This window comes from Copadichromis virginalis, linkage group LG19 (genome assembly GCF_057382275.1).
Source record: "Copadichromis virginalis isolate Kocher_CV1m ecotype Utaka linkage group LG19, C_Virginalis_male_GT1.1, whole genome shotgun sequence".
In the NCBI taxonomy this organism is placed as follows: Eukaryota; Metazoa; Chordata; class Actinopteri; order Cichliformes; family Cichlidae; genus Copadichromis; species Copadichromis virginalis.
The window spans coordinates 34,560,355-34,573,387 of record NC_140636.1 but is presented as its reverse complement, the minus strand read 5'-3'; the positions used below and the strand labels follow the sequence as shown (position 1 = coordinate 34,573,387).

The window sequence follows — 13,033 nt, the reverse complement described above, 5'->3', positions numbered from 1 at the left end:
ATCCAGTCCACTAATGGGTCATTTGATATCCTCGTTCACAAAACTAATATAAAATATTCTGGCTTATACGTTGCTGTACAAAAGTTTTGAGCCACCCGTCATTTCTTTACATCCTAGTTCTAAGGAGCCAGACTTATCTTGTACTTGAGCTACAGTTTTCCAGGCTTTTAAAGGTCTTTCAAAGATTTTCTTTGGACATTGGCTGCTTTTTCACTCATTTTCACCCCAGTCCTTAACCATTTTCTCAGCAATGTTTAAGCCATTTAACACTGATCCATCGATCATTCAAGATTAAAAAAGCACCAAACTTGAGGGATGAACTAGTGTTGTGTCTACACTTAAGAGACAACTTAGCAAAGAACCCATTTTAGGTCATTTCTTCAGCCATTTTGCTACTATTAACCCTTTCAACAACACATCATTTGCTCTAATTTCTGTTATTGAATCTGCATAAAATTTTAAATATAATGATGTTTGACAGCATAAAATTGTATTGTAATTGCACCAACAAGGTGACTTACAAAGAGCTATTAGATGAAAAACTGACATGTATTGGAATGGTGTGCGGTGTGTCTTTAAAACAAAAAAATTATCTACAGCAGATGAAGAGTGTTTGTAAGCTACGTCTTTAAGAAACTGGACAAATTTCTCAATGAAGCCTTATCAGGAAAGGTCTCATTCAAAGGGTGGCTATCAAAAGGCCATTCTTAAGGAAGGGAAAGAAGGAGAAATGTCTGAAGTATCCAAAATGACACAGTGATTGGGCTGATAATCAGAGATAACAGGTCTTATGGAGTAAAGAATCCAAATGAGAAATTTTGGGTTCAACTTGTCAAAATGTACAAAGGAGATGACAGTAGAGAGGTACAGCAGTGAGTGTCTACAGGCATCTGTGATCATCTTGGGATCTTGTCACAACTGTTAGAATTATGAACAATAGATCAGATTTGATCCACCATGCAATACTATCTGGTTTGACACTATCTCTACTTTCAAGATCAGGCTTCAAACTTTCCTTTTTGCTAAAGCATATAGTTAGGGCTGGACCAGGTGATCCTAAATCCTCCCTTAGTTATGCTGCAATAGACATAGGCTGCCGGGGGATTCCCATGATGCATTGAGTTTTTCCTTTCCAGTCACCTTTCTCACTCACTATGTATTAACAGACCTCTCTGCATTGAATCATATCTGTTATTAACCTCTGTCTCTCTTCCACAGCATGTCTTTATCCTGTCTTCCTTCTCTCACCCCAACCGGTCGCAGCAGATGGCCCCGCCCCTCCCTGAGCCTGGTTCTGCCGGAGGTTTCTTCCTGTTAAAAGGGAGTTTTTCCTTCCCACTGTCGCCAAAGTGCTTGCTCATAGGGGGTCATATGATTGTTGGGTTTTTCTCTGTATCTATGAAGCGCCTTGAGGCGACTTTTGTTGTGATTTGGCGCTATATAAATAAAATTGAATTGAATTGGAAACAGCTTCATTCTTAAGCATGACAATAATCCTAAACACACTGCCAATACAGTAAAAACATACCTGGATAGAAAAACACAGAATGGAATACTGTCAGTCATTGATCTCCCCAGAGCCAAGAGCTCAACATTATTGAAGCGGTGTGGGATCATCTTGTCATGATGCTTAACAAGTATGAGCCAACATCCAAAGAAGAGCTTTGAATGTCCTTCAAAAAGCCTGGAGAACTATTCCTGAAGACTACTTAAGCAATTACAGGAAGCTGCCTAAGAGAGTTCAGGCTGCGTTCAAGAATAGAGGTGCTCATACTAAATACTGACTTTCAGGCTTGTTAGAAGTGTACAAGCTGCTAAGTTTCTCCCTAATATGCTATATATCCATGTATGTTTGCACAATTTAATAAACTGATGTACTGATTTCCTAGCAAAACATAAAGAAAGCAGGGTGCGGCTCAAGACTTTTGCACAGTACTGTAGCTGCTGTATATATTAAAGCTACTTTGAATCCCAGGTAGGTATATTTGCCTATACCTGATAAGCTTATGAAATATTATGTTAAACTACTAAAACAGAACACAACTGCATGCATATAGTCACCAGCATATGGATCCACTCGCTGCGGCTGGTACTCTCTCGGCTGCACACTGGGCACACGGACGGGGACGTGGAGGGGTGGCTGTTGAATGCCGTAGTAGTTCTCACCTTCAGAAATATCATAGGGTCCACCAGCACCGCCGTAATGATCCCAGTATGGAGGGCCAAAATGTTCTGCAGGGTCATCTATCCCCTCAACACCGTACTCATATCCTATTCGCTCTCGCAGACTATCTGAACTTCCTCTTACGTTGCACATTACTGCATAGTCAGCTGCACACAGCAGCAAACAAGGGATAGAAATGATCATTTACTTTTGAAATCAAATGGAAAATTACAAAATCATTACTGTATGAATACGCTATGCTATGAACATGGTACATAGATTCATTATGAAACTAAAAAATCACTATCTTATCTGATTCCTGCTTCTCACCAGAGTCTTTCCTGGGACAGAGGGCACAGTGTTCACTCCAGGCAACACCGTGCAGGCAGCAACACTCAGTGTATGTAGTTCTGCGATCTGATAGCGGTTTGGCACACATGTTGTCGCCCTCGAGTTGCTGCCAGCAAATATCCACGTGCACGTCATCTTCTGAGTCCACAACTTCTGGGATGTACAATGAGAAGGGTTTAAGAGAAAAAATAAGAGAATCAGAAAAATATCACTTTAAGAGTCAGCTAACCAAGTTATACTTTTTCTTTGAATATCCAAGAAGAATAAATTGTCAAAAAAAAAAAAATTGAATCGGTTTGTGTGTGTGTGTCACACCCTCTGTGGTGTTGAGATCAATGCAGCGTCGCCGTGTGCTGTCGAGAACCAACGGAGGACTGCAGAAACAGTTGAATGACCCGGCCGTGTTCACACACACCCCGTTCTCGCAGACATTTCCAAATGCACACTCATCATAATCTTAAAAAAATTAGTGCAAAGAGACTCAGACGTCACCAAAATCATTGCATTTTAGCACATTAGCATGGTAATACAAAGCAGACCACGAATGAGACCATACATTTATACATACACCATACATAATAGGTAATAAAAAAAAGACTTTCTTACCCACACACTCAAGCCGGATGTTATCGTAGAAGAAGCCGGAGCGACAGTAGCAAGTATACGTAGAAAAGAGATTTGAACACTGCCCATTCTTACAGATGTCGGGCCCAAAAATCTCACATTCATTTGCATCTAAGGGGCAAAGACAGAGAGAGCTGCGTCATGTGCGTCACGTTGCGATGTGTGAGCTGAAAAAGTTTCAAATCCTGACCCTGTGCTAGAACTGTCATTCGCTTCTTTTTTTAAAAGCTGCAATTACAGTAAATACTCAGGTATAGAGGCACGTTTACCATGAGGCCGGTCCATCTGGCTTTAAAAGTTGCTGCAGGTGAAAATAAAACATTTCACCTTTTTGTGCCATTAAAAATGCTGTTGACAGCCAGTCCTAACCCCTGATGCACTTATTGTATACATTTGAAAATCCTGACTTCCTTCTCAAGTTATTGCACAAGATTTTCAGAAAACCTGACCCTGTGACCCTGACTCTGAGGTCAAGGTTACTAATATTAACTAACTAAGGTGACATCTTTTTTAGAGATTTTCAGAATACTTGACTCAAGGCCTCCATTATTTAACCTGGTGTCTTTCTCGAGTTATCACATTTGCAAACTTGGGAGTCCATGCTGCATGCCCAACCCCAGTGTGAGAACAAAACCCCATCGTGCTTTAACGGCTGAGGGGTTAAAACAGGGAAAATCTACAAAACGAGGTAGCATTTACAAGCGAAGAGTGTGTACCTATGTAAGCCCGTTGCTCATCTCCAAAACTTTGTACAGAGGAAACAGGCAAGGGTAGTAATCCACTGCCGTAAGGGCACAGCTGTTTGTAATCATCTGAAAAACAAAGACAAGCAGATTAACAAAACACAGAAAAACGCTGTTCTAATATTACAATATGTTCACTTTATTCCGATAATAAAGCTCTTGTTGTACCACTTCCTTGGACGGGACAGGCGTGGATTTCACAGTTGTCGCCCCAGCCTGCTCCAGCCGTGCAGCAGCACTCCTGCTTGGTGGTGTTGTGAGACAAGACGTTGTCGCAGAAGTTTGCGTCATTCAGATTATAATAGCACTCCCTCCTCTCCTCTGCCGAAGTGGGGAATGCAGGAATGGGTTTGGTGTCCCTCTCAGCTGTAGGTGAACAAAGAATAAAGCAGGTGAGGCGATGTCAGAGATCACGGTCGTGAAAGCATCTGTGGATTTAGTCACGGTCTGGTGTTTGAGGAAGGAAAAATGCTCTCTGATACAGCTTTTTGAAGTCATACCTCACTACACAGACGAGCTCTCCAGGAAGCTAAAGTTACAATAAATCCTAACCTTGAGGTGCACATCATCACACCGTAACAGCGTCAAAGGGCCTCCGCTCTTTCATCCGTCCACATCCCTTCAGCAGGTAGTGCATTACCCTCGCCTGCCACTGCTGAGCCTGCTCATTTGTCCAAAGGCATGGGCTCAGGCATTTCACCGTTAAGCTGCTGGCTTAGCCAAATGGAAACACTGGCATGTGAGTCAACACACCATTCAGTCTCACATGATTGATTAACACACGTCAAAAGCAAACAGTGGAATGTGGCAGAAAGGTACACAAAGGCATAACTGGGGTTTAGAGCCCAGGCAGAAGAAAAAACATCCCCGCTGAGGGCACGTAGCTTAATAATGTAAATACCCCCAATTTGTGTACACATGTGCCTATCAAACTGGGAATGTGATGATATTTCCATGACTCAAAAGGCTTTAGTCATCCTGAAATTACACTGCATTACATATCTTTAACCTCTGCACTTTCCGATTATTTTAGCACAAGAGCACAGAGCAATGTGTCTTTAGCTCTAATTGCTAATAGCTACACCTTATCCCTGTTTGTCTTGGTGGGGAAATGGGTTTACGGTAACTAAGGCCCCAGGGCATTTGCTTGGCTCCGATCGAGAAGTTACTTCATCGTTTGTCTGGTGGATTAGGCTGATACAAATTTTTGCGGGAAACCCACCCAACCATAACCCCAGCCTGTAAAGAAAAAAAAAAGGAAACACGCAGGTCAAAAGATACTCTAAGAGACGTGGAGTAAGCCATGTCCACCTAGTCGCCCTTGTTTGGATAATGAGAGACGGCTCATTAAATCAGGGAAAACTTCGTCTCCCAATGACGGGATTGAGTTCTAGTCCTGCTCTATTACCCATGGAACGGCACTGGCTGGTGCGGGGATCAAATTCCTCATTGTCGTTGGGGCAGATGCACAGGAAGCTGCCATCGAAGTTCTCACACAGGGCCTCCCCACACAGCGCCAAGCTCATCTCGCACTCATTCACGTCTGAGAAAAGCAGGAGAGGAAGCTTTAGGTCAGTAAAGGATCGGGAACATGCACACGGTTGTCAGAAGAGTACTTGATATTCAAATGAAAGAAAAGTCCTTCATGCATTTCTTTATAAAACTATCTTACATCTATTCTTACATCTATCTATCTTAAGAAAGATTTGACTTTTTACAAATAGATGATAAATGTAAATTTTTATTGTTTAATAACCAGCCAATAAATTCTCAGCTGGAGGATGTAGTTTTTACCATGAGTGTTAACAGTGTATGTGTTAGAAAGTCTTTCATTTGCAGATTTGTACACAAAAGATGTACTTTTAAGATTTAGACTATGAGAGTGCATACGTGGAAGTGGTTCAGAATGACTATTAACAGTTAGTTTCATAATTTTTTGGACAAAGATACAATTTTTGTAGTTTTGTCTCAGTATACCGCTGCAGTGTTTAAAGCAAACAGTTAAGATGTGACTGAAGGTCCAACTTTAACTGAAGAAGTTTAACAAAACTGCTGCATCGATTGTTTAGGAATTACACCCATTTTTATGCACAGTCCCTCATTTTCAGAGGCTCAAAAGTAATTGGACAATTGACAAGCAGGTTCATGTCCAGGAGAGGCCTGCTCCATTCTTATTCCATGAAAAATGAAGCAGACATAATCGCTGAAACTGATGCAGGGTGTTTAAATATGAATATGACGCCACCAATAGGCAAAAACAAAAACTTTAGGAGTCGGCGAATCGTCAAACTGGGGCATTTTTAAAAAGAATGAATGCACTGACCAGCTCAGCAACACCAAAAGCGCTGAAAGATCACAGAAGACAACTAAAGTAAATCATGTCAAAATTACTTACATATCTAATAATTAAAAAAAACAAACACTTTATAGCATCTAACTGATGTTGTGAAGCAGCAGGATAAATGAAGTGTACAAATCTACACTCTCTGCCCAGATTCAGCCGAACGCTGCAAAAGTAATCAGACAGCTCTTCACAGCGTTGAATGAATTCCAAACCATACTGCGAGAGTTTTTCAAGGGAAAGAAATAGGATATTCTTCATGGCCAAGTCAGTCTCAGTCCAACAGAGCATGCTTTTTAGTTGCTGAAGACAAAACTGTAGGCAGAGACACCCACAAACAAGCAGCAGCTTAAAGTGGCTGCAGTAAAGAACTAGGAGAGCATCTCCGGGGAGGAAACACAGCATTTGGGCCTTGGGTTCTAAACCTCAGGAAGTCAAGACAGCATCTGTATTAAAAAATATATATCATATTTAAGATTTAGGTTTTGGAGCCTCTGAAAATGGGGTACTGCGTATAAAAACGAGTGTATTTCCTAAACAGTTCATAGACTATCTTTATAAAACTCCTTATGCTTAAACTGCATCTTTGTTTGTCTGATTTAACATCCACCATGGAGGTGTACAGAGTATGCCTCTGTACACCTCCATGGTGGATGTTACTACTTTGACCAACGAATTATGGATTGTATTGGAATATATTTCAACATAGTGTATTTAATTTTGAAAAACACATTTATATGAACAGGCTAGTTTAGCTTGTCTACAGCGGATACTTTCTGGACAGCAGTAACACACCGACACATCTGGTCATATCTCCCGGAGGGTTGGTGTAGCCTCGGTCACACTGGCAGCGGAATGAGCCGTCTGTGTTCTCACAGAAGCCGTTGCTCCCACAGATGGTTTCGTTGTCACATTCATCAATATCTGCAAGGCGAGAGCAGGCAGAGAGGTGAGCGCAGCGTTAATATTTACAGTGTCATTCTGCACAACAGACTCTCGGACTGCCTCCGTAAACACTACGCCGCTTTCTCCAAAATAAACACCACTACCATTCTGACCGTACAATAACAAGAGAAATCACTGCCATCATAACATGTCAGGGACAGTGTACAGATTAGACAATTCGTTAAGAAGCTTTTCAAACTTTGCTCCTCATGGATTGATTCATGGGGACTCGCTCTCTCTCTCTGCATGGACACAGTGTAACGTGAGCGTGATGTGGGTCTGGAAAGCTGCGGGTGAATGTTCTTTAGTTGTGTCAGCCGAGTGGGAAGTGACAGAGGAGTCCGCAGCATCCAGCCAACATTCAGTACTCACCAAGACTTTACAAGCAGCTGGAGAGTTCAGATCTGGCATTAAGAGCAGCTCTCTGGCATGAACCACTTTCCAATCTAATCAATGAATGTACTGAAAAACAGGCTCTTACTACGAAAGGACTGAGAGCATAGGGGGACTTTGTGGGGGCCTGAAATGGAAGTTAGGAATCTGGTGGGTCTGCAGTAGTTTCTTGTTTGCAAGGTATTAAATCATAAAACATGGTTGATAAAATCACAAGAGAAACTATATGCTTTATGTCAGTTCGGCTTGTCGAAACTGTTAACAGCGGACCTCGTAACCGCACTGACTCCCCCTACCAGTTGCTGTTTGAAAGGTAACATTTGTTTGCAATTTCTAACATACATGATTTAGTATTTCTTGGCATCGCCAGCATAGCAGAAGCCAAAGACTGATGCTGCAGGGAGGGGGGTAAAGCTGATTATAATTGTTTTAAAAACACTCACAGTGCTTAATGGTCACACTTTAGTGACATGAAATTATTCTCTGGTCAGTTTCCCTCCTTCTTGGGTTGCTGGAATATAAATTCAGGTAACTTGATCAACAATTTGGATAAAGTAAAAGTGACAAACACAGTTAAGTGCTTGTACTTTTTCTGCAAGGCACCAAGTTAAAAACATTACAACAGGCAGGCCTCACAACTGATATGAATTGTACAGATGAAATTAAAGAATACTACTTTACTGTGTCTGTTTTATTGTAAGCGTAATTTGATTTTGTTAATATTTTCTTTTTAACTTTCATAACCTTCCATGGAAACTATTAGTTTCCATGACTAATAGTAACTCCACTGGAGTGATAATAGGCTTTGGAAAAAACAAAACAAAACTTGAAATTAAAAAACATTCTGAACATGGAAAAAATCACGACATCTTGAATATTTAAATGATTTTTGATCCGTTCCACTAAAAACTCTCATACATCTGCCTCTAACTGTAATAAAGACAAGATGTTAAGACCAGTGGCACCTTAAACTTTCGTGACAATATGATTTATGGTGTAAAAAGCGCCATCATTCACATGTTGTCTAACCCTGTTCTATTTTGCCTATGAGGACTAATACAGGCCGCTTCAGCTGAAAAAAAAAAGGGGGAAGAAAGTGGGACAGAGAAACCGCAATCCATCTGATTTGAACAGCACGCTTGGCCAGGGCCCCGTCCTCTCCTCCAACGCAGAAATCTCCTTTCTCAGGCTCATTGGGGGAACTAATCCTCTACCAGTGTTTCTGTCCTGACTTGGACATTTCTCTAACATGCCTCTGGGGTCAGAGACAGGGTCTCCCACCAGCTAATAAAACTGTGGAGACAAAATTGCCTTTGTCATTTGTAAAATGTTTCCCTGGAAGGGCTGAGGAGGACTGAAATTGCTAGAATAGACTTGTGGGCTCAAATGGACGGACACATACTAAGAACCGCCAACTTACTGGATGTGCTTTTGAATACTTTAAGGAATTGCACACAATTGAAAATTTTTTAGGGAATAACATCTCAAAGGCCTAGTTAGCCATGTTTCTCTATTAAAGGGGGGGAAAGTATTGTATACCAAGGTTTAAGGAACATTTTTCTCAAGTGTGAAGAGCTTAAGTGGAGTTAGGAATGTTGGAATTGACAGCAGAGACCAGCTGGGAGGTCCGGGGAGGGAAGTCGATGAAAGCTCTCTGCTAATATGTGAAATAATCAGTGTCTGAAGGCGGATTTTCATTCGTGTGTGACATGGAAGAAAATCTGTTGCAAACCACATGTTGGGATGAGATGCACTCAAAGTATCATATCTGAGAGGAACAAGAAAATCTGGACCAAAACGAAAACTGGAATTTAGTCATTGCTGTGCCCGTCTTTTTGCAGTGTTTGAGTGATAGCATTACTTGACCAGCCATTTAGGTCTGTCAGCCACAGACAGTCAGGCTGATAATTGCAGCACTAATGATTTGTGGGAAAAAATGAATATTACAGCATGAGATAACTCCACCAAGAGCGAGTCTCACACTAGCACGACATGGGGTTGCCTTTCTTAGTCTTTCCATGCGATCATCAGTTACGTCAGGACACATGCAGCGCTGTAATTTGCCTGGGGGGAAGAAGTGAGGCAGGAAAGCTGAGATGAAGGGGCAGCACGGGCCCAAAAACAACCTACTCTAACGGCCTGACCCGGGAGGACATGCTTCCTGGATCCGGTGATGGTGGATTTGGGTGTGGAGGAGTGTTAAAAACTGGTCTCTGTGCCATGTGTTAATCTGAAGCACATGGCGGCAGGCAAAGAGAATACAGGGATACATCAATGACTGTTGACTCACCACGCCACAGTCCACACTTCTCCGTTGTTCTCCGGGCAACCCCTTGTCTGATTGGACCCATATGCAGAGGTTATTTCACACATGATCGGTTAAGGATAAGGTGAGGTATTTGCCTTCAGGGAAGCATGTTTGCGGGCTTTATCAGATATTACATCAACAACCGGTCCTGGGTTAACTACACTGATGACCAACCTGCGGTGTGACCAGTGTACATCTTAAAAAGAAAGTACAACTGCACGAGGAGTCACACACATGTTAAAGTCTTCAGATTTCTATACATTTACAGGGGTGGGAGGCTGGCAAGAGTGAGACCGCAGACAATTTCCGCTCTTGGGTAAAAGCCTTATTAAAGACGAGGCATAGCTCGGGGGAATTTACGAGCGTGATGGTGAATTAAAGCTAAAAACAATGATGTGCAGCACGCATACACACACGCGTCCAAACACTTATGTACGGCATCGTGTTAGATTTGAGCGTAGACCTTATAGCACAGTTGCGGTGGCATTTGCTGTGGCAAAAAAAAGCCCCTCTGTTTTTCCCTTTTTGTGTCACGGCCTCTAAATCTAAATGAGCGCAGGGAGCAGAGCCAACGACAACCGCTGCCTCTTTCAAAGGCGGGTGAGTAAAAATAAAGCAATACCCCCTCGCAGAAACTGCAAATTACCACGTCTGGTCTCTTCTTGAATATTTGATGATTTTCTTTTTGCAAGCCACCAAAAAATGCCCGGGAGTAATTGGGCTCCATCCTTGGGCTTTTTTTAAACATTTTTTTATTGAGGTGACGGCAGCATCTCCCAAAACTTCCATTCGCGAGGTGAAACAAGCCACTATTGTGTGTAACGCTGAGTGATTTTAAACGTAAGAGGGCTTGGTTCTCAAACCGGGGCTGTGAGTCAACGCTGAGCTGTGCGAGTGTTTGTTGTAGCATCTAGTGAAAACAGCATCACAACATAGCAACAGGAGAAAAATGGTCAAGCACCCACAGAGATGAGATAAATAGAGTTTTGTGGAACTATAAAAGAAGATTTTGTAATCAGGCCACATCTCAGGACTCCTCAGGAGCATGTCAGACATGTTAGCAACTGGGTGAGTGGCTCAGAAGTGGAATCGGACTAAGAGGTCCAAACCCAGGCAGCTCTGTGTGGAGTCTCCACATGTCTGTATGAGCTTTCTCCTGGAGATTGGGTGTCTCTGCTAAATTCCAGCACAACTCCTTCAAAAGACACTTTCAGCATCAAGAATTTCACGGTTTTGGGCAAATAAAGGTATAAAAGGGATCATCACACTAGAGGCAACTAAAGGGCACATGGGGTGATTTAAATAAAATGCATATATCATGGCAGGCAAAGTCCTTAAGCCCTAATGCACAGCAAGCAATGATGAAAATCTAACCTGTGTGAGCTGCTTAGCAGTGTTTTGTCTCTGAAGTCAAAAGAGCAGAGGTGAGCAGCTGGCTTCAATCAAGTCTTGTTGAACTAAAGGCCTCTGCACTCAGACAGACAAGATCATAAAGTGCAGTGAGGAGGCAGCCACACATAGCCAGGATCAGTGTAGTAGACGAGGGGTGGTGGGCAGATCTACGATCTGTCACCGGTCAACACTGCCCGCAGCAGCATTTTCTCTCCAGAGCATCACTTGATAGTCTAATAAAAACTTTGGGTCATGAAAACATGTGAAGCCACACTCTGCCCTGAGTGCATCTCTGCAACCACCACAGTCTCTGGTTCTCTTTCTCCAACACAAACACACACGGGAGGATGCCAAAAAAACCCCAAAAATAACCCCACACTTAACCACAGACGTGCGCACACACACACACAGTCACGCTGACATGCACACGCAATCGGCCACAAACACCCACAGCTTCAATCTACGGTCCAACACATCATTCCATTCTGATGCTCTCAGTCTGCTTTCCCTTCTTCGCCTGTCACTCTCCAGTGACTGTTTGGATCCTCTCTAAACATGAGGAAAATATCTAGACCTTCTTTTTTTCTGGTCATAAACTCCATTTGTTGTTTTATGATGCTATGAGAGTAACAAAGACAAGCAATACCACATTACAAAATAAAGAGCAAAAAAAAAATCCAATTTGTTGTGCAACAAACTTTGCAAATGTCTTGAGCCCAAGGTGTTCAGTCCTGCCAGGAAATACATAAGTCTTCGTGGACTCTGGAAGTCATGGACATGTGCCTGTTGTTGTTGGCTAGCTGTGTTCACAGATGTAGCGTGAGTACAAACCCATCCAGCCGATGCCAGGTGACTGTGGCTTCTCTACGAGGGTGGGGGGGACAAACAGTAAGCTGGCCTTGCCTGACTATCTCATCTTTCTTCTCTTAGAAGAACTGCAGCAATCAGGTTCTACTTTGGGACTCTGCCAGAGTGCCCCATTATCTTCTATCAGCTTCTGGCCTTACAATTGGCTTCCAATGACAGTGCGGTATTGTCTTCAAAGGGCCTCAATATTGGGCTATTTCTCATTATCTTCCATGGTGGCCTTTTGTGCAGGAAGACCCAGAGGTCTTGATAGCTTTTAACTTGCATCTGTCCCTATGTGTGCATGCCAACCTGATATGTGCGATGGGGTGAGAGACCTGTAGAGTGGTGTGGTGGTGGTGACTTGATTTGAATACTAAACTACAGCCATGGAGTAATGAAGTATTAGGTCATGCACAGTCTATAAATAGATCAACCCCCTTTCAATACAATTAAATTTGCTTACACACAAAAACAGGCTAAAAATGCCTGTTTAATTCTTTTTCTCCACATAATTGAGCGTGCTAGTCTTTTTAAGTACAGTGCAATTTTGAAAACTCACCACAGCCTGTGGCGAGTTCTCCCTCAAGGCCAGGCTGGCAACCCACAAAGCACCGGTAAGAGCCGATGGTGTTCTCGCAGCGCCAGGTGCCACAGACTGAGCTCCCAAACTCCTTGCACTCGTTCTGGTCTATAGAGAAGAAGAAAAGAGAGAGAGAGAGACAGATGTTTGTCAGTAACCGACAAACAGAGGCGCAAACGTAACCACATGTGCAATCAGACACAAATGCGCGCACCCCCGCACGCAAACTCATATTCCCACCACTGCTCCTCTGCTCCCGGTGTAATGGCTGCAAAGCAGGAGTCGGCCAGGAGGCCTGTGGTGTAGCTGTCCTCAGTAAACGCAGCAGGCAAAGGGAATGGCC

General features: G+C 42.8%; 1 protein-coding gene across 1 annotated transcript in view; it reads right to left on the bottom strand.

The window, feature by feature from the left end:
* Window positions 1-13,033, bottom strand: part of LOC146686653 (latent-transforming growth factor beta-binding protein 2-like) — a 94,041-nt gene that overhangs the window by 4,707 nt on the left and 76,301 nt on the right. Inside the window, exons 31-39 of the mRNA XM_085442578.1 lie at window positions 12,670-12,798; window positions 7,019-7,147; window positions 5,291-5,425; window positions 4,051-4,248; window positions 3,856-3,951; window positions 3,122-3,250; window positions 2,831-2,971; window positions 2,495-2,668; window positions 2,062-2,331 (exon numbers count right to left, since the gene is read on the bottom strand). Of these exons, the coding sequence (XP_085298704.1) occupies window positions 2,062-2,331; window positions 2,495-2,668; window positions 2,831-2,971; window positions 3,122-3,250; window positions 3,856-3,951; window positions 4,051-4,248; window positions 5,291-5,425; window positions 7,019-7,147; window positions 12,670-12,798 (1,401 nt within the window). The remainder of the gene's footprint in view (window positions 1-2,061; window positions 2,332-2,494; window positions 2,669-2,830; window positions 2,972-3,121; window positions 3,251-3,855; window positions 3,952-4,050; window positions 4,249-5,290; window positions 5,426-7,018; window positions 7,148-12,669; window positions 12,799-13,033) is intronic.